At 37.4% G+C, this 25,826-nt stretch overlaps 1 protein-coding gene across 1 annotated transcript in view; it reads right to left on the bottom strand.

The window, feature by feature from the left end:
* The window catches only part of LOC140144275 (uncharacterized), a 73,852-nt gene that overhangs the window by 19,042 nt on the left and 28,984 nt on the right, over nucleotides 1-25,826 (bottom strand). The window contains exons 2-6 of the mRNA XM_072166094.1: nucleotides 16,685-16,900; nucleotides 8,028-8,297; nucleotides 7,102-7,172; nucleotides 6,760-6,841; nucleotides 5,005-5,327 (exon numbers count right to left, since the gene is read on the bottom strand). Coding sequence (XP_072022195.1) covers nucleotides 5,005-5,327; nucleotides 6,760-6,841; nucleotides 7,102-7,172; nucleotides 8,028-8,297; nucleotides 16,685-16,900 — 962 coding nt within the window. The remainder of the gene's footprint in view (nucleotides 1-5,004; nucleotides 5,328-6,759; nucleotides 6,842-7,101; nucleotides 7,173-8,027; nucleotides 8,298-16,684; nucleotides 16,901-25,826) is intronic.

Here is a 25,826-nt window from a genome sequence, read left to right as displayed (position 1 = left end):
GCGCCCCCCCTGATGTACCTGCCGATGAAGAGTGGAAGGTAGTGCACCAAATTGTGGTACCAAAAGTCTACCACACTGAAGTTATTAACATAGCACATGATAGTCCCATGGCAGGGCATTTGGGTGTTAAGAAAACTCATGAAAGAATTCTGAGACATTTCTGGTGGCCCACTCTCAGAAAAGATGTTTCTGAATATTGCAAAACATGTCACATATGCCAAGTAGTAGGGAAGCCAAATCAGAAAATACCTCCTGCTCCATTAAAGCCAATTCCAGCCTTTGATGAACCATTTAGTAGGGTTATTATTGATTGTGTAGGCCCCCTACCAAAGACTAAGTCAGGTAATCAATACCTTCTGACAATTATGTGCGCGTCAACACGCTTTCCTGAAGCCATACCCTTGAGAAATATTAAAGCAGTGACAATAGTGAAAGCTTTAACCAAGTTCTTCACATTTGTGGGGCTCCCCAAGTCCATACAGTCAGACCAAGGATCAAACTTTACTTCTGGAGTATTCCAGCAGGTCATGTATCAATTAGGTATAGAACAGTATACCTCAAGTGCTTACCATCCAGAATCACAAGGTGCACTAGAAAGGTTCCACCAAACATTGAAAAACATGATCAGGACATACTGTTTGGAATTTCAGAGGGACTGGGATGAGGGAGTACACTTGTTGTTGTTTGCTGCTAGGGAAGCTGTTCAGGAAACTTTAGGATTTAGTCCTTTTGAGTTAGTGTTTGGACACACAGTGCGCGGGCCCTTAAAGTTGTTGAAAGAAAAGTGGCTCAATGAGAAATCAGATATCAATTTGTTGGATTATGTCTCCAATTTTAAGCATAGGCTTAACAGAGTAACTGATATTGCCAAAGAAAACTTGAAACAGGGTCAGGCCAAAATGAAACAATGGTATGATAAACATGCCAAAGAGAGAGTGTTCAAACCAGGTGACAAAGTTCTAGTACTGTTTCCAATTCCAGGACACCCATTACAAGCCAGATATCATGGCCCATGTGAAGTAGAGTCAAAAGTGGGTGAAGTAGATTATATTATCAAGACTCCTGGTAGACGCAAGAGCAGGCAGTTATGCCACATAAATATGCTCAAAGAGTATGTTGAAAGAAGTGACAGTGGCATTCCAAAACCTGTGTGTACAGTAAAACATGCTGATAATGTAGACAAACATGCCGATGTAGACAAAATCGCCAATGTAGACAAGAGTAAAGATGACAATTCTGATGTCACATTTGACCAGGATAAAGAGCTGGAGCACAAAGAGTATAATGTAAAATTGAACAATTCTGATGTGCTCACTAATTTGGACTCAAAGTTAGGTCATCTTTCTCAAGATCAACAAAGTCAAATTGCAAATTTGATTCACAAATTTGACAATATATTTCCTGATACGCCAAGTAGAACAAATGCTGCATTTCATGATGTAGATGTTGGTGATACAAAACCAATCAAGCAGCATCCTTACAGAGTCAATCCATTGAAAATGGAACATCTCAAAAATGAGATCAATTATATGCTAGACAATGATATCATAGAACCAAGTAGTAGTGAGTGGAGTTCACCATGTATTCTTGTTCCCAAGCCTGATGGTTCATACCGATTGGTCGCAGACATGAGAGCTGCAAATGTTCATTCAAAGACAGACTCGTACCCAATTCCAAGAATTGATGATTGCATAGACAAAATTGGGAATGCAAAATTTGTTAGCAAATTTGATCTTTTGAAAGGGTACTGGCAGGTTCCACTCACAGACCGTGCCAAAGAGATTTCTGCTTTTTGTACACCATTTGGTCTTTACCAGTACAAAGTTATGCCATTCGGTTTGAAAAATGCACCAGCAACATTTCAGAGAATGGTGAACCAAATTGTGGCAGACATAGAGGGATGTGAAGCGTATGTAGATGATTTGATTGTTTACAGTCAAACTTGGGAACAACACATGGAACAACTCCATCAATTGTTTGAGAAGCTGTCTGAAGTACAATTGACAGTCAATCTGGTAAAAAGTGAGTTTTGCCATGCCACAGTCACATACTTAGGATATGTTGTAGGTCAAGGTCAGGTGAAACCTATCAAAGCCAAAGTTGAAGCAATTGAGCAATACCCCACACCTGTAAACAAGAAGGCACTCATGAGATTTCTAGGAATGGTTGGCTATTATAGAAAGTTCTGTCCAAACTTTTCAGAGATAGCAAGTCCTTTGACTGATTTGTTAAAGAAAGATGCAAAATTCATTTGGTCAGAACAGTGTGAAAATGCTTTTCACAAAGTCAAATCTATACTCATGAGTTCACCAGTACTTACTGCACCTGATTTTCAGAAGCAGTTCAAGTTGACTGTTGATGCCAGTGACATAGGCTGTGGAGGTGTTGTGATGCAAGAGGGTGAAGATCAAATAGATCACCCCATTTGTTACTTTTCAAGGAAATTCAACAAGCACCAGAGAAATTACTCCACAATTGAGAAGGAGTGTCTAGCATTGCTATTAGCATTGCTACATTTTGATGTGTATTTGGGTACCACAGTATACCCTGTGCTTGTTTTCACAGATCACAATCCCTCACCTTCATCAACAGGATGAAGAACAAAACCAAAGACTGGTGAGGTGGAGTTTGACCTTGCAAGAGTACAATCTGGACATCAAACATATTAAGGGAAAAGACAATGTAATGGCTGATGCCCTATCCAGAATTGCATAAAACCTGACAACAAAAATTTCCTTTAAAAGGGAAGTTGTGTGTGACAAGTAGTCACTGTGTATATGATGAGTTAAATACTCAAAGTTGATAATATGTTGAAGTTGATGTAAAAGAAGAAAACATTTAAGAAAGTTTTCATTACATTCGAACTTTCTTCTTTTAAGGGGAGGTGTGATGTGCCCTGAGTAATTTAATTTAATTTAATTATTTAACTTTGTTTACAAGCTGAAAGTATGTCATGAGATGGGAAAATCCCTTGTACGTGCAAGATAATGATGTGGAAAGTCGTTTTGGAATTCCCCCAAATTATTGTAAACAAAGTCAGATCTATGTTTGGAACTTGAAAGCCCCAGTTCATTGTTGCACCATCAGGAAAACCCCCAGGAAGTGATGTAATGTGAATGTGTATAATTAATCTTGGGAAATCCCAAGATTGCAGCAATGTTGTGAAAATGTGATTGAAGTAATGGTTTATTAATAGATGATGGGTTTTTTGCATGAGTACTGATATAAAAAGCTTGAGGCTTTTGTTGGGACTGTACAGAATGCCATGGGAGATTGAGATATTCCACATGTGTGTGATGGTCTTCGTGCTTCAAAAAAGAAGTACATTTTAACCAGTTTATATAGCCAATAATTGAGCTAATTTTAATACAGCAACGAAGAAGACAGCGAGCACACAAAAGTGCTCTTCCTCATCAAAGGATTAAAAGTTCTTCTGTCAAATTGCTGGAGTTTGCTGGGTTTGTGAAGGCCACGCATCTGTCAAAGAACAGCGGAGCTGTGTTAACGAAACCTATTACCAAAAAAAAGAGTGATTGGTGAAAGAAACACCATTTTTTTTTTTTTTTGCGCAAAGAGATATATTGCGGAGAGAGCAGCGCAAGAAGATAAGCAATAGAAGAAAGCAGCATCATTTTCGTGTGAGGATTTCATACGCAAGGATATTTATAAAAGCAAGAATACACTGGACTTCGCAGGACAAGTGAATAAGGATATAATACATCAGTCGTCCAGAACATTGCAAGAACTCTAGGATCACCAACAACAAGACAGCTGGTTAAGTACTGATATAGTAAAACTGTCATTGTGTGATTTTATTGTATATGCGATATTGTTATTATATGTACCAATCATACTCCGTTTTCAATTAAAGACTTAGATTTTGTTAGCTTAAACAAACAGTGTATTTGTGTTGTGCATTCGTGTGAAGTTCGGGAAAAAGGTGATTTTGGCCTTGAGTCAAGTACGACTCGTAACAAAAATCTTCAACATACCTGAAGTTGATGGTGGGGCAAATTGTCTGACATTGGTTTTCAGGGGGTCAAAATGTAAAAAAAGTGGTTTTCCATGGGTAATATCTCAGCTAAATGTATTCTAATATGCTCAATATTGGATAAGAGTAATGTCCTACCAAAGGGCTCTGACTGGCAAAAAAATTGACGCTAAAATTATTTTTACTTTTGGAGTTCTGACCCCCCCAAAGTTGGTCCTGGTTGGACGAAGTTGCATTTTGAGGGCCCTATATCTTTTAAAGTAAAGGAGTTACAAGTTTTCTGATAACAGATTTGAATTTTGCACCAAAAAGTACCCCAGGATACATACTTTTCAAAGTTTTAAAGGGTTCCCTTTATACATTTATGGACCTCCAAACGTCGTCTTTCGCGTTGCGACACATTTTTTACGCTGACCCCCCTAAATTTCAAATTGATGCCACGAGAAAACGAAATGGAGTATGAAGCTCAATTTTTCAGGATTTTACTTTCTCATCAATATCTACCACCACACAGAAAAAGAAAACAATTGAAGAGGTGCTGCGGTGCACATCCCTGGAGTTGACATGGAATGGGCCATCTACTATTGCCAGAAATGACATTGCTCTTACAAATATCCCTCTACAGCCATACAATGTACTATTAATAGTTATTGGTTTCGTCCGTATGCAGGAATCACGACGATTCAGGACGTATACGTCATGATATAAATTCGCCATAGAAGTGATTATGTAACGGGGTTAACTGCCATAGCAATTGGTTAAAACAATCTTTGAATATATCGCCTTGCACTACAATCAGCTTGCACTCATCATCACATGTGTATGTCTGCAATAATAGATTGAATACAAAGATGCTAATTTTACAGGTACGAGTGATCGGCAAGATATAAGGTACAACGTACTCGTGGAGTGCGATATATTAAAAAATTGTTTTAACCTATTACTAGGGTAGTTAATCCTGTTAAATCATTTCTACGACATATATATTTTGTCTTTGTATTATCGATATTTACCGCTTTATCATCGACATCCTTCCAAGTGATGCAATCTTTACTGTACTCTACCGTAAACATAGTCACCCATTGGTCAGTACCATCCCTGCCTTGCGTGATTATCCCTGATACAAGAGTAGGTGTTCCCAGATCGACCTGTATCCATTGATCGTCGTTAGCGGTTGCTGCACTCCAGCTGCCGGCGCTGTCTGCACCGCTATCTTGATTCAATCTACCATTTGTCGCAGCGTAATTGGCACCAAATTCACTAGATGCGGTTATCTGACTATCGGTAATGGTTCCGTCTTCCATCCCTAAAGAATTCTGGTCCCCTGTACAAGAGGCTGCTCATAAAAAAAAAACCCAGTTATTTCCTATGATTTTATTAATACTCGCACTGTAATGCTTAAGTGTCGGTAAATCTGCATTCCCGATATCGTATTAACAGGCACAGACGGGGATCTCCTATACCCCGGGTGTGAAGAGCGTCACATACTGGGGTGAGTCCGAGGAGTTTCTACTTGGAAACAGAATATACACTCCAATAAAAGGGTATAATTGCATACTTTCTTAGCATTTATCAAGTTTTCCCACTTGTTTTATACTACAGATATTTCTGTCCTCACGATTAATTTAATTTGGTATCTGCAAACAGATTACTAAACAGATAGGGCTACTGAATGTTTAATTTGGACTCCAAACACTCTGATCACAAAGCTAAAATGTAGTTGCTGCGAGTAAATAAAGTCAGGGCCGAAATTACCTTTCGCTGTCACATGGGAACTGCAACATGATTGGCCCTCTGGCTCTTCGGATGGCCCAACATTTTTGCCATATTGAGGCTTAAGTGGTCAAATATGGTTCACAGTGTCATCATCCCTATATCTTCGTGTCAAAAATTGCCGTGATAGTACGGCGAATTCTCTCGTTTTTCAAAAGCTACGCAGGGCGATTTTGCCGAGCGACTCAGGCTAAGCATACCATTTACACGATATGAGATACCACACAGTTTCTATTCTACACGTTTTTACGATTTGCGCAAGTACCCCATATGATGTTGCTATTACCAATACAAGAAAATTCGATTTGTTGTCAGGTAAAACCCAGCTTTTGTTTTCAATACACTAACTGTAAATTCAATACACTAATAGGCGATTGCTGTGTCGTTATACGCATATAGTTTACTGCATTTTATACGTTAACATTTTGAAATCGCTCGTTAAAATTGTGATATATTCAACTGTTTGAGAATTTAAATCATATAAAGCGTTCGGTGAAATACCAATCGCCAGTCGCTCACCAACGGAGTATTAAGTTGCAGGGAAAAATCTTTATAATACATGGTGTCGACACTGTGTGGTTGCAATTGAAACGCGTCAAAATCACACACGCAGGCGTCAATGTTGGCCCCCAGTAGACAGTGGTTCTCGGGACAGGTCAACATGCCCCTGTGGTTATTCCGGACCTGAACAAAATATCAGATTTGTTTTTGAGCTTGGGGCAACAATTTTGAAGAAGTCTGCTTCGAAAGTAAAACGGCAGTATCAACTAGTAATAACCACCCTCTCATGCCTCCTGTGACGGAACAAGGTCGTGTACTATAAATTGCCGAATGATTAAAATACATACCAGTCAGGTTAACATACTGTCCCTCACTGAAAGGTAATTCTTACACAAATGCCGACAACATTTGTAAATGTTGTCGGCATTTACATTTAAAAATGTAATTACATTAAAATGTAATTACATTTAAAAATGTAATTCAATAGTACTTACGTTTTATTTCATGACAATCATCTGAGTTGAAAATTCCATCGTTAAAATCGCCGTCAATAGTGTTCGCTGGGTCGGTAGTTGGCTAGAACAATTGATTATATTATAGAAGTCATTTAGTATGGTTAGTTTTACGTTTGATGGCATTAGTATGGCATTAATCTTCTTTTTTTTTAAATATGTATGTCACACAGTTTCAAGCAATGGTTATTTCTAAAGACCGAAAATCCTCTTTAAGTACATTTTCTATGTATGACTCGATTATGTTATGAAAAAAGCTTATGATCATTATGATGGAGAAGGTAGGCAAACTATTTCCTTTAACTGCTTGAAATCAGTACTCACTACGTGTCTCTGTGTAAGATCGACGGTTTGGTCCACTGCGCTCAATGTATTCTGGCTGAGAAGTTTCAACGCTGATAATAAACAAAAATCAAGAGAAGTAATGAGATACGTGTAATTGCCCAGCGCTACACTCACATCCCAAAGTAGTCATCCTGACAAATGACACATTAGTCCAGATGGTGCCAATTCTGACTAACACAATGCTTGTTATATACCTTGCTCTTTGTTGCTGGACTAACTTTCCAGGTAGTCAGGCAACTAGTCAAGCCTGGAAGAGTCAAGCGCAATGAATTTGTATCTTGACTAGTTGCCAGGTAACTAGTCAAACCAGGTGGATAGTCAAGCAGTTATAATGACTAATTTAGATGTTGCTTCACTAGGAAATTAGGTTAGTCTAAATGGTGTCAATTTTTAAACATCTCAAAAATAGTAACTAACCCCCCTTAAATAATGACCATTATTATTGTAAGAGCCCCCTCATTGCGCCCTCTTTTTCTGAAAAAACGGGTACTTTTATTCAAAAGGGCAGATCTTCAAAGGTTGTGAGCCGATTGAAATAATTGTCTTGGTTTTTTAAAGCTAACGATTAAAGGTTTCTTTACGTACCAAATTTACATATATTTAATTTAAGAAATAGGAGAAAAAGAGGCCGCAATGACGGGCCTCTTTTTATGGGACACCCTGTATATAGAAATATAATATGTATTGCACATTGCAATGCATATAATACGCAAGGGCTTGACTTTACTGTATATTGTAACTCCACATTTCACCCCTGGGTATAGAGAGACTCAAGTGAGGTAAGGCGCCATGCATAAGTGCACAACACTATAGCACCACCGGGGCAGGAACCCGCAATGCTCCGATTATGAGGCAGAACCCGTGCCACGGCGCAGCCGTGGCCCGCAATATTACAGACATCTTACCTCCATCACAAAACTGGAATAGGGCATCCTCACCATCTGGGTCATTGTACTTTTGCACCAAAATATAGTTGACCTCAATTGGACCAATAGTGTCTTGCCAAGATGTAATGTAATTTTGGGGATTTGCATCTTTAGGTTGGACGTGTATGGTGTTGTCGTCGGTGACAGAGACGCATAATTCAACATTAGACAGTAGATTTCCAGTCGGAGATTGGCCTGAGTGCATCTGAACACCTTGTCGTATTATGGACGCTCTACCCTCTTCAATTCCTAAAGGTAATAAAACAAAATAATGCACAGAACATAAACTATTGTTCCCTATTTTAATGACATTTTTACGTTATAATATGAACGACATCATTGGCGCAGACAGTAGTGTGCTGTAAGCACTCAATACGCCACTGACCAATTTCTATTGTTTATGCATAGTCGCACCAAAAGTCGATCAATACATGTTAAATCAGCACAATTCAGATATAAACCTTTTTGCTATGAAAATCATTTTCTCATTATAGAGCAATAATTTCTTATCTTTATTAATGTCAGTTTAAAATATAGTGCTTGAATATACCTTTTTTTAAAACTCCTGGTGTTAAAATGCCGGCATGAAACTGTATCTTTTAGTGTAAGATTTTTGATTTTCATAGGCCTTAAATTCACCCGTGAGCTTTTTTCGGAATCAATTTTTTTGCATGCTAAACTAATATAGTTCGGTAAAGAAAGATATTTACCACCTCTGTAAGGCAAATTCTGTGGGTCTATATAATTATTTTTGTCAGAATATCTGTTTTTATTTCACCTTTTTTTCACTTGCGACTGCCAAAATGTCCAACCAGTACTTCATGTCTAATATAACCAGCAGAAATAATCGATATTTTAATTGTGGCTTGCAAAATCATCCATCCATGGGTACATTAATATTTTGCGAGTTGATTTTGACAAAATTGGTAGTCGGAATCGAAAAATGGTGTAATCAAAACCTAAATTCTGACAAAACTATGATATATAGCCGTATATGGTGTGCTTTAGAAAGTTGGGAAATATCTTTCACTAGCCAATAACTTACTTTGATATTAAAAACATTAACCCCTAAAAAGCTCACGGGGCAAGTTGAAGCCTGTGAAAATCGAAAATCTTACACTAGAAGCCTAAATTTCACACCTAAGTTTTACACCATGGTTTGAAAAAAATATACATTACCAAGCATTTGAGTAACGTGCCATTAACACCGCTCCTCACAAGCCGAAGGTCTGGTATCGTTATGTCGATGATACCCTAAAGGTAATGCATAAAGATCACGTGAATGAGTTCACCGAGCACATCAACAGTGTGAACAAAGTCATAAAGTTCACCCTCGAAAGAGAGGAGAACCGTTCCTTATGCTGGACACTAAGATCTGTAGACATCCGGATGGCTCATTGTCGTGTGTGATGTACAGGAAACCGACCCACACGGATCAATATTTAAACTTTAGATCCCATCACCCCCTCCAGCATAAGCTAGGTGTCGTGAGAACACTTACGCACAGAGCCAATACCATCATCACGCGGGATGAAGACAAACAACAAGAACTGTTGTGAGAATAGTACCAAGCATTATTCTTTTTTCCGACATTTACCGAAGAAATGAAAATTATTGCTTTTAATTTGACCGAGAAAATTATTTTTGAAGTGAAAAGGTGTAACTAAAAATTTTGCTGATTTCAACACCGGATACGATCGTTTCCAGTGTCTAATTAAATGACTGAGTGAGTCTTGTTTAACAATAGCCGTCGACTCACTAGCATTCTGCGTGTAAAGTATAAATTGTGTATTCATATGAGAAGCGCAATTACGCCACTTTGAGATTTGCAAATGTTTAAAAGCAGATCAATCAAGATAAGTCTTGCACAAAAATTCTTCGTCGAAAATTACGAGAGCAGAAAAGAGATCTGATTAGATGCTGAACTGTTAAAATCACACATATTTGACTGTTTGGACATCAGCATTTATAATCGAAGATATATTTAAAATGACTACTTTGCGTCTGACGACATCTGTAAATTAAACTTGTGCACGGTTTGTTTCATGACGACTAAGTTTCTGGCAGCGTGCCTTATGGTTAATTTTGCCCATTTAAATGTACAAATCGTCTCAAAAGTTAGGAATTAGTGATAGGAATTTCCCCCGAAGGCACCAGGTCAACAATGTCTAGAAATGTTGCTCTTTGCCTTGTAAAAGTACCATAATTTTCTCTATTTCTGCGATTCCTTCTCTCCGATGAATCAACATTCCTTTTACGCAACATGACATTGATTTTGATTTGTTAACATTTGATAAATTATTTGGAGTGCCCTTAGATAAATATATCACTTACATTTGCTTATCTTTGAAATATCATATATATCTGTGTAAATTTGAGGACATAAAATCTACTTTCGTTTAATTTAAAACTTTTCTGAATGTTCTTAAAGATTAGTGGGTTTTTTAGCGGGTTCGCCGTCGGACAAGTTTAGAACTGTCAAGCTTTCGTCAGGAGTAGCTCTGACTTCTTCAGGACAAAGTACCTAAGAATGAGACATGTAGACCGCCCCTTGTCTACTGATGACTCTGAAAAGAGTCGTTCACTGAAGACTGCCCCTTGTCAACAGTGAACGACTCTTTTCAGAGTCATCAGTAGACAAGGGGCGGTCTCATTCTTAGGTACTTTGTCCTGAAGAAGTCAGAGCTACTCCTGACGAAAGCTTGACAGTTCTAAACTTGTCCGACGGCGAACCCGCTAAAAACCCACTAATTGTTATGAATTCCCGTCGTAAAAGCCTATCCCACAATAAGTTCTTAAAGATACCGAATATTATATTGCTAAGAGGAAAGGTAAATTATCTGTGCATTTAAAAAAATGGAGATTTGAATTGTAACTCTCTTTTCCCACGCACATTGTGGATCTTGTTTTTCACTTGTATAATGTCTTAGTTGTACCAATGTAATCTATTTTTGTATGCTGCTTTTTTTGTTTTTTCCATGTGATTTATTGTGATTATTGTGTGATTTCTTTGTTTTGATAATAAAAATACATGAAGATAAAAAAAAACATTCCTTTTACGCGGTACTAACCAATCAAGGGTCGTGGGGGAGTTTAATTGTTAGTGACGTCAGACACAAACTAGTCTTTTTTTAATTCTGTTTCAGATTATAGTTTGTATAACAGTGGTTTCCAGGTTGCTGAAAACTTACACCACCAAGAAATACAAGTACATCATCACGCTCGAGATGTTACCTTTAGATGGTGTAAACAAATGTGATAAAAATAATAACCACCACCGGAAGTATATCATATGGAGAATTGTTATGCTTCTCATATTTAAGGTTATACGATGTATTGTTGGTCGAAGCAGCAATAAAAAGTAGTTCACAGCATCTTGCGAATGGTAGTGAGCTTTAGTAAAAATTGCATTGCTCAATTCATAGCGAGCGTGTAGAAGAATTCAATTATCACATATATTATTACTTTTGTAGGTCCTGTGGTTCTTGACTTATGCTGTAAAGAAGACTGAAACAACTTTTACAAAACATACATAACTCATAAACAACAATAACGTTTTCAAAGTATATAATTTGTAGAATGAACTTTTGCAAAGCACCAAAGTGTTATTTTTCAATAATTTATTGATTCAGATAAAAGAAAATCTTAAGGTTAGCAACTTTTTTTAAACTGTTGCGATTTCATAGCGAGTGTGTACGTGTAGAAGAATTCAAATAGCACGGAAATACTTGTGTAGGTCCTGTGGCTCTTGAGTTATGTTGTAAAGAGGCGAATGGTTATGCTTCTTATATTCAAACCGCTGCATCAATATAACTCAAAATATGGAACCAGATTGTAATAATGGTATGCTTTGATGTATGATGGAAAACACAATATGCGGATTAATATCTTATGTACCGGGTGTCCCAAAAAAAGGTTACATGTAGATTTGTGAAAATAATCTATGTTAATGTAAACCAATACAAATGTCCTTTTCATGACATAATCTATGTACTCTACTAGTATCCCTGTGAATGTCAAGTTCACAACTTGCGTACTTAGCCCGCATTCCACGCATTCCTGAGCAAGCTGTTTACGTGACATAATGCAACACGAGGTTCATTACCACCGCGTACCGTCACAGCCACCGTGCATTTGGCGGGGCATTTGAGTAGGCCCAGCCATAGCATGGCAAATGCAGTATTTTATTCTGATATAAAACTTGTTCATCAGTTTTATTTCAAGAGTTCAGTCATAAATGTACAATATTCTTACAGTATATAATACAGTCAGCGTTTCAACTCAACAAAACAAACAAAGCCTAAATGCAAAAGATTGTTATTAATTTCACTATGTTGATGACAGGAGATACAGCGTGCTGAAACGCCTTCACCAAAAACGTGTTCTTCTCTAATGACCATCTTCCTTTATTTGTTACTATCAAGAGTCAGAGGCTCTAAAACTGATTTATTTTCAGTGTACAATATTTAATTTTTCAATATGTTTCTTTTGCGCAATAAGTTCAACCATGAAAAATAAGAAGAAAAAAGCAACAAAGAAAAATATGAAAACAAAGGTGTGCTTGTGTTCAACTTTCGTTGTGCGATATTTTGATGGTTAACCACTCTTGACACCCCTGTCATCTTGCGCTCATAAGTTAAGCTGCTTTTAAGATGCGGAGTTGAAACTTAGCAGACAATTACAAGAACGGTAAATAAATAAAATCTGAAAAATTGACATTGTTTTGTTGTACCATCGCATGTAAATGCGATTCATTTTCTACATGTAACTTTTTATGGGACACCTTGTAGAATAGGCAAATGCATATATTTTAAGTGTAAAAGTGCATACGATTTGAATATATTTCGGAAGAAGGGGGTCGGCAAATTTGTTTCATATGAAGTCCCTGACTACCTTTAGGTATACCAACATCAATGGTGGACATTAAAAATTCTAAGTGTTTCTAGATTATTTGTTTCAAAACCTTTGATTTTCGTGAATTTAACGCCTCTGAAACACACTCTTAAAATCAAGAACAAAGACATATGGCACTGCTAACATGTAGAAGTTAATATTTTGACATCCATTTTTGTCAGTATATAGCTAACACATTTCTTGTCATATTTCATGAAAAAGAGGATTTCCAGTGTTTCTAGTTTTTAATAGAAAGAACATTATTTTCCTAGTTTTTTATATTTTTTAGGTCAAAAAGTGATGTTTCAAATGCCTGCTGTTCTCTGTTGGACAGCCATGCTGGTGTTAGCTTGTATCGTGGTTATAACAAACAGGCATAGCCCCTCACAGTTGTAAAATAAAATCATAGAAAATTTCAAAATATCTCATTCTTATTTATACTGGATCGTCCGCATTTTGTCAAAAATATTTTAAAGCGTTCATGAATGATGATTGAATTTATTTCAATAATATTCAACAGCAAACCTTAACTAGTTTTAACAAGTTTGTTGCTAGTTCAATAGCACCTTAAAGTCAAAAGTAAATAGGCCTGGTATAATAACATTCGAAATGGCTTAAACCAGAATGGATTAGTGGATTGCATTACAATTTAAATAATTCAAATATTATAATTCAAATAAAAGTCAAGTTTACTTTACAAGAAACATTTACTCAATGTGTTTTACTATTTAAAATTACAGTGTTTCTAGATTGAAATAATAATTCTACAATCAATTATCGTGAATGAACGAATTCAGATTGCTTGGATATTTTGACACTAGTACAACATAAGCTGACCCTACAATAGCCATAGAGGGAGGAAGTGATGATTCTCGGGTGAAGTTAATTACATCTTTAAAAAAATGTGTTTCAATATTTAAAATTACAGTGTTTCTTGATTGAAATAATAATTCTACAATCAATTATCGTGAATGAACTAATTCAGGTTGCTTGGATATTTTGACACTTGTCAGTACAACATAAGCTGACCCTACAAGAGCCATGAAGGGTGGAAATGATGATTCTCGGGTGAAGTTAATTACATCTGTGAAGAAAACTTGAGTTGAACACTAGATGTGTCCGTTATAAGCCCGGACATTTGCGCAGAATTGTTTGCAAAAATGTTGAATTACTATACCTACATAGGTAAATTATATATCCAATTAAAGCTATTAGTAGTGCTTTAAATTCTCGCTATTCGCAATAGGGGCGCCGCCAGCGGTTTGCGATGTAATAGTGATGTATCATGGGAAAAGGTCGACATCCAAGTCCGCGCAATACGAATATTACCATGCTATTACATAGGAACACGTGACAATATTTTTTAGTTTATCAAAATAAAGGTGTTACACGCGAATCGATACTCAATAATACCTCATAATGTGATTTGAAATGTGCACAATTAATTTTTTCTCTATCGATTTGCGTGTAATACCGTTATATTGACGAACTAAAAAATATTGTCACGTGTTCCTATGTAATAGCATGGTAATATTCGTATTGCGCGGACTTGGATGTCGACCTTTTCCCATGATACATCACGTTTACATCGCAAACCGCTGGCGGCGCCCCTATTGCGAATAGCGAGAATTGATATAGCACAAACACTTCAAAAGTTATAGCAGCTCAACTAAAACAATGTCAGGGTGGATTCGGCCCATAATATGCATCCTTTGTTTTGATATTTTCGCCAGCTTATTTGCATGTTGTTTCTGATTTGTTTTTTATTTTGCTCCAAATTAATAATTATTGAATACTTTTAGGTATTTTGAATTTGTAATCTTCCAAGTTTTAGGGATTAAATTAAATTAATTAGCCTGGGTGGATGCGGCTTCTAATACAAACATAGCACTTTTCCGATGAAGATTGTAAAAATATCAGGATTGCATTTCTGATTTGATACACGGTTAGGTACGTATTCTTCTTAATCTACATGTACATGGTCTTTGAATTGGGGGGAGGGTGTTAGGTATTTGACATGTTCAGTGGCGCATCTGATGGGGCAAATTCAAAATAATTTTGACCTATACAGTGATGATAATTGTGCAAACCAAAATTAAGTTAACAATTTGTGTTGGTGGGGGACTCTGACTGTCATGGTAGGGGGAGGGTCCTGGGATGTTTGTCTATAGGGGGAAGAGTCCCGTGGTGGGGGTTAGTATGCAAAGCCTCATCAAGGTAATAATCTTTTAAACAAATTAAAGAAAACCATTAACTGATTTTCGACTGTATTATCCATTCAAATTTCATTTAACGGGTGCAGGCGGGGGTGTTTTGGCTTCACCCGTCCAAAATCATTATAGGGGCTGAGCAATTCTCCAAGCAACCATCCCTATTCCTAAGCTTATGTTTATTGAAGTTCTTGAAAGAAATCTATTCCCATGAGGAGGCTTTAATGTCTGTTGAAAGGGAATATTGAGTTTGTAAACAATACAAACATTGTTGTAGTGTTTCTAGCATCAGCAAGCCAGAACACAGTGTTTTTATTTTTGCTTATGGGATGGGTGCAAAGTGTGTTTATTGTACCCATAATAAAAGGTTCCTTTGAAGTTGATGTCCAACCAAAAAAATGAGCATCGAAATGTATCCTCTTTGGGCCAAAAAATCATGTTTTAGGGAAAATGCATCACAGTTTTTTTTTCCAAAATTAGAAATACTGATATTTCATATTTCAGATATTTATTATCAAGATAACTCTATTGACATACGTTTGTGAAGGTTGTCATTCATCCAGGTTTAATAAATATTGAATTAAACATAAAACTGACATAAAATCTGGCAACACCACCTTGTTACAGGTCAACGACCTTTTGCCGCCAAATCATCAAACGGCCTGAAGATCCACCTTGGATAAGGTGCGATACTGTAGCCTCTCAAATAAAAGTGAGTCCAGTTGATCAGTTTTATGTTTGATTCAATATCTGTCGACCATAATGGTTCTTATCTATACACACTAAAGGGAACATTGGGTTTGTAAACAATACAAACATTGTTGCAGTGTTTCTAGCATCAGCAAGCCAGAACACAATGGTTTTATTTTTGCTTATGTGGGGCCAAAGTGTGTTGATTGTACCCATAATAAAAGGTTTCTTTGAAGTCGCTGTCCAATCAAAAAAATGAGCATCCAAATTGATCCCTTTTGGGTCAAAACATCACGTTTTAGGGAAAATGCATCACACTTTTTTTTTCAAAATTAGAAACACTGATATGTCATATTTCAGATATTATCAAGATAACTCCATTGACAATCTCATTTTATAATATTAGTACGAAATCTGGAAGAAAAATGGCAGACCCATATGTTAAGAAACGTGTATTTGTAAGCCGGACAAAATTGGTGAAATATGCATATTTTTTAATTTAGCTTTTTTCTTAAAGTAGAAACACTGTGATTTTGTTACTGCACTGGGAGATCGAGTTTATCATAGGAATGTCACAAACCTAAAATGAGTGCATTTTGCCGACCCCCTTCTTCCGTCGACCGTTTGGTCCTTATCTATATTCACTCTTAATCTATTTTTGCAAGTATTAGAAGCAATTAAATTAATTAATTGATTTGACTATTATTACACCCAGTGGGCAAAAAAAACAAAGAAAAAAAGAAAAAAAACAAAAAACAACAACAACAACAAAAACAACAAAAACAACAAAAACCAAAAACGGTATCTTAGCTGGCACTAAAAAGTCAAATCTATCGTACTTACTTATTTCATAGTAGCCGTCAGTTGCCGGATCATCAATGTAAGGATAAGTTGAAAGGAACAATGCAACAGGTGAATCTGATTGGACCCGGAAACATTTCTCGTTGTTCTCCTCCGCAGGAAGAAAGGGAACTCCTTCTCTTGCATCTTGGGCACTTGGAATAGAATTAGGACAGCCCGGAGTTGTAAATGAGTAACTAGAAGCAGTACATGATGAATCTGTTAAATAGACAACAAATTAGAAATTTGTTTAGAAGAACAAATATAGAGCTGGACATTTCCTGTATATGACGCTGATGCTACAACAAAAGCTCATTTTGCCGTTGTCGTTGCTGTTATTCTCTTCGGCATTTGCAAAATGGCTAGGAGTTTTTGCTATGTTCTTCTTCTTTCTTCTTTACTTTCCTTAATCAATTGGTCACATCTGTTTGACCTCGCATGAAAACCTCATTTGATCCATCTTGATCTCAATCAGTGTTGCCGATGGCTTATAAGCAGTGAAAGCACAAAGGGGTGGCGAATCAACAATTGTTCTTCCAGTCTGCGCCAAATGTCCTTTGGTTTTAAAATGTTACGTTTAGCCAACGAAGGACAATTTCATTGATAAACCATCAATACCTACTGATATATATTCGCTGGCGAAGTGATGTAATAATCGGATTAACGACCAAAGCAATAGGGTAAAACTATTTTTGAATATAACGCGCTGCACTACAAGCAGGTTGAACTCATTACCTGCGTATGTCTGCAATCATAGATTCAGGTGCGAGTGATCAGCATGATATGGTTCAATGCAGAGCTATCACGTGAACGTACTAGTGCAGCGCGATATACTCATATTACCATATTGCTATGGTAGTTTATTCGATTATGACAGCACTTCGCCGTCGAATTGCTCCATCAACTCGTAAAGAAAACAGTATCCAAAACCGGGATCTTAAGTTAAATAGTCATATATTTTGAGCTGTGGTAAACGATCGTATGTTTTACACTTAACTAGCACAATTTGGCGCATTTATCGCGGTGTTGGCAATATTGTATCTTATTGTATAGCTTTTGTTTTCGGATCGATCAAGATCCCAGGTGTAAATACAAAGTGTACGCTATATTCGTTCTATTCAAGCATTCAGCATGTGAATGAAGAACAGAGATTGAATAGAGCGCCACCATGATATGACAGATGAAATATATAGTATTTTTGGTGGAAGGAGAAGCATTTTGAAATATGTTGCCAGAAGAAGAAAGAAGAAAGAAAGAAAGAAGAAAGATCCGTTAGCATCACAAGACCTAGCCGGGGTCCCGGCTAGGTAACTAGATATGGTTGCGGTCGACTGCGACCGCGAGGATGCACTGCCGCCAGGTATTTTTGAAGATATTTTGTTTAACACCGGAAGTGACCCCTTAATCACATTTGACCCGCAAAAATATTACATATAAACTGGGTACCATAATTCTTGTGTGAACATACCGTTACTGTCCTGTGTATTTTTTTGTAGATATTTCGTTTTATACCGGAAGTGACCCCTTAATGACCTTTGACCTCAAATGAAAAAATACCATATATTTACTATGTAATAACAAGTTATGTGTGAACATACCGTGACTCTGCTATGTTTTTTCTGGCTAACAAAAAATGTTGAACAATTTTGGTTTTTGACCGGAAGTGATCCTTTAATGACCTTTGGCCGCAAATGAAAAAATACTATTTACTATGTAATAACAGGTCATGTGTGAACATACCGTGACTCTGCTATGTTTTGTCTGGGTAATAAAAATGTTGAACATTTTTGGTTTTTGACCGTAAGTGACCCCTTAATGACCTTTGATCCTCATTCTGTGAAGAAATTTTAAACACTGGCCATAGATGATGCATGTGTGCAAGTGACGTCACGGTGCTATGTAATATGTGGAAGGAGAAACATTTTTAGTGAAAATCAAAATTTTTGTTTTCTAACCGGAAGTGGCCCCTTAATGACCTTTGACCGCAAATGAAAAAATACTATATATCTAATAACAAGTCATGTGTGAACATACCGTGACTCTGCTATGTTTTTTCTGGCTAACAAAAATGTTGAAAATTTTTGGTTTTTGACCGGATGTGACCCCTAAATGACCTTTGACTCCAATTCTGTGTATAACTTTTAGACACTGGATATAGATGATGCATGTGTGGAAGTGACGTCACGGTGCTATGTATTGTGTGGAAGAAGAAGCATTTTTGACCGGAAGTGGGTGTCCTTTGACCGGAAGTTGATCATGTGACATTTGTAGCCAGTGCCAGAGATGATTGTGTCTAAGTTTAGTTGAAATCCATGAAAGCATGTCGGAGCTAGAGCAATTTAAATTTCATGAGGGGGGGGTCTGCAAAATGTTGACAGAGGAAGAACGCGGAGAAAAGAATGCACAGCGCCGATGGCGGCTGTGCAAGAAGAAAGATCCGATAGCATCACAAGACCTAGCCGGTGTCCCGGCTAGGTAAAGAAAGAAAGAGGGAAACAGTTAGATTTCAAGACCTAGCCGGTGTCCCGGCTAGCTAAAGAAAGAAAGAACTAGATCTGGCTACAGATCTGGACCTAGCCGGTGCCGGAAACGCCAGTCTTAAAGTTTGACCTTTGACCGCTGAACTTTGACCTTTGGGGTCATGAATATTTTTAACATGTTTAGAATGCCGTAAGGATCATTCCTGCTAAATTTGAGCTTGATTGGACTAATTTTAAAATTTGACCTTTGACCCCTAAACTTTGACCTTTGAGGTCACAAACATTTCATAAGGATCTTTTCTGTGCAAGTGGCATCAGCGTACTATGTTACATGTAGCATATATGATTTTTTGAAGATTTTTAGATTTTAACTGGAAATGACCCCTTAATGACCTTTGACCCAAATACTGTGAACAATCTATAGGCACTGGATATAGCCGATGCATATGTGTAAGTGACGTTATTGTAGGATGTAACATGTAGGAGAAGAAGCATTTTGAATAATGTTGCCAGAAGAAGAAGAAACTAGACATGTACATAACTGTGGTCTAAGACCACGAACACAGCCGTTGTTTAACCCTTAATGACCTTTGACCAAAAATCTCTGAACACCCCATTGACATTGGCTAATGTCAATGCATGTGTGCACGTGGCATCACTCTGCTATATGTTATTTGTGCCCGAAGAGGCATTTTGCAGGAATTTCGTTTTAGACCGGAAGTGACCCCTTAATAACCTTTGACCCCAAATAAAAAAATAACCACGCATACACTGGGTAATAACAATTCATGTATAAACATACCGTTACTGCGCTATGTTTTTCTCGGTTAACCGTACACCGACAAAATGTTACAAAATTCTAACATGTTTAGTTCTCGAGATAAAAATTATTAAGTTATTCAGCTAAAAACAGGAAGTGACCCCTTAATGACCTTTGACCCCCAAAATAAAAATACCATGCATACATCAGGGAACACTGATTCATGTATGATGGTTATATTATTCTGGTCTGTTTATCTTTTGAGATAAACATTTTTTGAACATTTTTGATAATTTTGGTTTTTGACTGGAAGTGACCCCTTAATGACCTTTGACCCCAAAACTGTAGGCATCCTAAAGACCCTGGCTTGTAGCGATGCATGTGTGCTAATGGCGACTCTATGCTATATAATTTGAAAAGACAGTGACACCTTTGTTCCATAACCATTAAGGTATAGGACATTTTTTGTTTTTGCTATAGCCCCCGAATGAAATGTTTTTAATTATGTTTGTACTCACTCAGGTAGCATTGTGTGTAAATTTTACATCCGGACTAGAGGCTATTCTTTTTTATGGGTATTTTAGTGTCTAAAATGGCCCAAAATGAGGGTTTTTCAATATTGCCGTCCATTTCTAATCGTCACCCCCATAGGCTTTACATGTAAAATAAAAAGGCTCGTAAAAATTTAATAGCCTCTAGTTCGGATGTAAAATTCACACAAAATGCTTTTTGAGCGATTACAAAGATAATTAAATACTTTTCATTCGGGGGCTATGTGGAATTTTTTTTATGTATTCCTTGTACAATGACATTTCACAATAAAATGTCCATTGGAAACAAAGGTGCCTTAATGACTTTTGACCTCAAATCTGTTTACAAGTTTTGAGCACTGGTTAACGTTGATTCATATGCATGAGTCACATGATCATTGCATGTAATTTGTAGAAGGAGTAGCATTTTTTGTGCAATCAACATTTTTGACCATAAGGTCAAGGTCAAAGGTCACAGCGAGGTCAAAGTAAAATGGAAGGTTTGGCCTAGCCCAGTGGTCATTTGGGTCAAGTATGGTTGAAATCTGTCAATCCCTGGCGGAGCTATGATTGGTTGCCAGAAGAAACTAGAGTCAACAGAATCTGAGTACAAGCCGACGAAATTTGACCTTTGACCCCTATAACTTGACCCCTGGGTCACGGATGGGGTCAACTGCTCTTACACTGTGCTTAGGGTGTCATAAGAAATATTCCTGGTGAATTTCAGCTTAATCGGAACTTATACATGGATTTTGATTTTTTAAAATATTTGATTGACCTTTTGACCCCCTTAATGACCTTAGACCTCAATGAAAAAAAACCCTTATGTACACCGATAAAATGCATTGTTCCAATTTTAATTAAAAAATTCTACTATGTTCAGTTGTCGAGATTAAAATTCTTGAAGTTATTTAGCTAAAAACAGGAAGTGACCCCTTAATGACCTTTGATCCCCAAAATAAAAATACCATGCATACATCAGATAACACTAATTCAAGTATGATGGTTATATTACTCTGGTCTGTTTACATATTGAGATAAAAAATGTTTGAACATTTTTGATAATTTTGGTTTTTGACCGGAAGTAACCCCTTAATGACCTTTGACCCCAAAACTGTAGGCATCCTAAAGACCCTGGCTAGTACCAATGCATGTGTGCTAATGGCGACTCTCTGCTATATAATTTGTAAAGACAGTGATTTTTTGAATATTTTTAGCTTTCAGACCAGAAATGACCCCCTTAATGACCTTTGACCTCAATTCTTTTTAGGAAGTTTTAAGCACTGCCACATGTTGATTCATATGCATGAGTCACATGATCATTGCATGAAATTTGTGGAAGGAGTAGCATCTTTTGTGAAATCACATTTTTGACCATTATAGCTAGATCAAAGGTCACAGCAAGGTCAAAGTCAAATGGAAGGTTTGGCCTAGCCCAGTGGTCTTTTGGGTCAAGTTTGGTTGAAATCTGTCAATCCCTTGCGGAGCTAGATGCAGTTGCATGATTGGTTGCCAGAAGAAAGAAGAAGAAACGAGATCTGATTGCGTTCGCCTGCGACCGCGAGCATGCACAGCCAGCAGTGACAAATGAATCTGTGAAAACCGGAAGTGATCCCTTAATTACCTTTGACCCCGCAAAAATATTACATAGTGCTTAGGATGTCATAAGGAGTATTCCTGGTGAATTTCAGCTTAATCGGAACTTATACATGGATTTTGATTTTTTTTTAAATTTATGATTGACCTTTTGACCCTTTTAATGACCTTTGACCTCAATGAAAAAAAAAACCTTATGTACACCGACAAAATGCAATGTTCCAATTTTAATTTAAAAATTCTACTTTGTTTAATTGTCGAGATAAAAATTCTTAAAATTATTTAGGTTTTTGACCGGAAGTGACCCCTTAATGACCTTTGATCCCAATTCTGTGAAGGACTTTTAGACACTGGCTATAGGTCATGCATGTGTGTAAGTGACGTCACGATGCTATGTAATATGTGGGAGGAGTAGCATTTTTAGTGAAAATCCAGGTTTTGGCCATTGACCGGAAGTGGATGACATTTGACCGGAGGTTGATCATGTGACATCTGTGGCACCACCAAACGGTTCTACTGACCAAGTATGGTCATCATACCTGAAAGCATGTGGCTACGATGGCTGATTATGATGTTGACAGAAAGAAGAAGAAGAAGAAGAACGCGGTAAAAACAATGCACAGCGCCGATGGCGGCTGTGCAAGAAAGAAAGAAAGAATTGGAAGAAGACAGAACAAGCCGACGTTCGTCGTCGGCTTGTAAGAAGAAACTAGACTGAGCTGTGGTCTAACCCACGAACACAGCCGTGTTGTGACCCCAAAATATATGAAAACGCCCATAGACATTGGCTAATGTCAATGCATGGGTGCACGTGGCACCACTTTACTATGTTACTTGTGCCAGAAGGGGCATTTTGAAGGTTTTTCGACTCAGACCGGAAGTGACCCCTTAATGACATTTGACCCCAAATAAAAAATACCACATATGAATTGGATAACCACAATTCATGTGTGAACATACCGTTACTGTCCTATGTTTTTCTTATCAAATAAAAATTTTTGAAGGTTTTTCGTTTTATACCGGAAGTGACCCCTTAATGACCTTTGACCTCAAACAAAAAAATACCACATATACATTTGGTTAACATAATTCATGTGTGCACATACCGTCACTCTCCTATGTTTTTCTTAGCTAATAACATTTTTGAAGGAATTTGGTTTTATACCGGAAGTGACCCTTAATGACCTTTGACCTCAAATCTGTGTATGATTTACAGACATTGGGTAATAACAATGCATGTGTGCAAGTGGCGTTACTGTCCTACGAAATTTGTGGGAGAAGTAGCATTTTGAGTTGAAATCACATTTTTGACCCCTGTGATCCCTACGTGACATTTGACCCCACGAATTTCATGTGACATATAGGGGCATGGTTAGTGATGATAGTGACCAAGTTAAGTCAAAATCGATACATGTATGTAAATGCTAGAGCAAATGTAATGGTCGGCAGAAGAAGAAAGAAGAAAGAAAGAAGAAAGAAGATCATGTAAGAAAAAAGACACAGCCGTGACTAACGTCAACGGCTGTGTAACTAGAGTCAATAGAATCTGGGTACACAGCGAATAGCTATCTGGCAACCATATCTTGACCTTGGGCCAATTTTAAACATTTTTTTGCAAATTTGACGTTTTGACCTCCTTAATGACCTTTGACCCCAATATAAAAAAACCCGCATATACACCGAGAAAATGCTTTAATTGTTACAGTTTAAATAAAAAAAAAATCTACTATGCTTAGTTATGGAGATACAAATTCTTGAAGTTATTTAGCTCAAAACCGGAAATGACGTCTAAATGACCTTTGACCAAAAAAATAAAAATACCGTGCATACATCGGGTAACACTAATGCATATATGAAGTTTATGTCACTATACGTTTTGTGATAAAAAAAATAAAAATATTTGATGATTTTTGGTTTTTGACTGGAAGCGACCCCTTAATGACCTTTGACCCCAAAACTGTAGACACCCCAAAGACCCTGGTTGGTAGCAATGTATGTGTGCTAATGACAACACTCTGCTATGTAATTTGTAAAAACAGTGATTTTTGAATATTTTTAGCTTTCAGACCGGAAATGACCCCTTAATGACCTTTGACCCCTTATCTGTGAACACCTGCTATAGACACCGACCAAAGTCAAGTCACATGACCTAAGCATGTCACCATCACATTTTAGCCATTGTGAGCAGGTCAAAGGTCAAATGGAGTTCAATGTCATGTCACATGCGGGGACATGGTCACTGGTGTTTGTGACCAAGTATGGTTAAAATCGGTCAAAGCATAACAGAGCTAGGGCAACACGTGACAAGTCACGCAAAATGTCACGTTTTGCTAAGAAAAAGGGAAAAAATCACGTTTTTGACCATTGCAGCTAGGTCAAAGGTCACAGCCAGGTCAAAGTCAAATGGAAGTTTTGGACTAGCCCAATGGTCATTTTGGTCAAGTATGGTTGAAATCTGCCAATGCCTTGCGGAGCTAGAGCTTGTTGCCAGAAAGAAAGAAAGAAGAAAGAATTGGCAAAAGACAGAACACAGCGAATTTGCAAATTCGCTGTGTAAGAAGAAGAAGAAGAAGAAGAAAGAATTAGAAGAAGACAGAACAACCCGACGTTCGTCGTCGGCTTGTAAGAAAAAAGAATTAAACTTAGCTGTGGTCTAAACCACGAACACAGCCGTGTTGTGACCCCTAATGACCTTTGACCCCAAAATATATGAAAACGCCCATAGACATTTGCTAATGTCAATGCATGGGTGCACGTGGCACCACTTTGCTAGGTTATTTGTGGCAGAAGGGGCAATTTGAAGGTTTTTCGTCTCAGACCGGAAGTGACCCCTTAATGACCTTGACCCCAAATAAATAAATACCACATATGAATTGGGTAACCACAATTCATGTGTGAACATACCGTTACTGTCCAATGTTTTTCTTAGCAAATAAAAAAATTGAAGGTTTTCGTTTTATACCGGAAGTGACCCCTTAATGACCTTTGACCCAAAATCTGTGAGGACCCCATAGACTCTTAGCCTGAGTCCCTTGGCCCCGACCTCAAAACAATTCAAAATGGCGGAATAAAATGGCAGTTTCTCGTTCGGGGCCTGAGAACGAAACGTGCAAAAAAGTGGGGCGATTAATTCTTTTGTATTGTATTGTTATAACGCAGGATCCTGCGTGCATGCGCAGTAGCTCAATCAATGACTTAGAAACTAGCTCAAACCCATTAGCAGTATTATCGTTGACGCCTGCGCAATACTTATTGTATGGCCAGTAAGTGCTTGTAAAAGAGATGATACGTGATTAATTATTCATGAAATTACATTTTTTTGTGAAATCAGAGCAGAGAGATGCCATCAGCTTGTCTGTGTGAAAGTGCATAGAAAAAAACAACAAAATATGTTTAATTTCAAACCTGCTTGTCAATACTGAAACTTTGGCTGGAGAAGTTGAAGGTGACGTTGCTGGTTATCTTTTAGACCGTTTATCTGAAGTCATGGGTTGTTTTAGAGCAAAATAGGAGGCATTTTTGTGCCATGTAAACGGCGATCGGCCTTTTCTAGATGTGCACTGTCATGACTGTCAACACATGAATAAGCAGCCTGATAAATTCAACTATTCGGATTGTACACACACCGTGATTTGTATGTTATTCATTGATCAGTGCATGCTAGGCACGGGCTAAGCATGTAAGTACTATAGAAAGCTACTCAGTCATGCACGGTCTCAAGACAGACAAAGAAATTCATAGTCGTGATGGTCATGAATGATCATGATGATTGCATACCA

This window comes from Amphiura filiformis, unplaced genomic scaffold (assembly GCF_039555335.1).
Source record: "Amphiura filiformis unplaced genomic scaffold, Afil_fr2py scaffold_47, whole genome shotgun sequence".
NCBI classification, from domain to species: domain Eukaryota; kingdom Metazoa; phylum Echinodermata; class Ophiuroidea; order Amphilepidida; family Amphiuridae; genus Amphiura; species Amphiura filiformis.
This window is presented reverse-complemented; position numbering and strand designations above follow the sequence as displayed.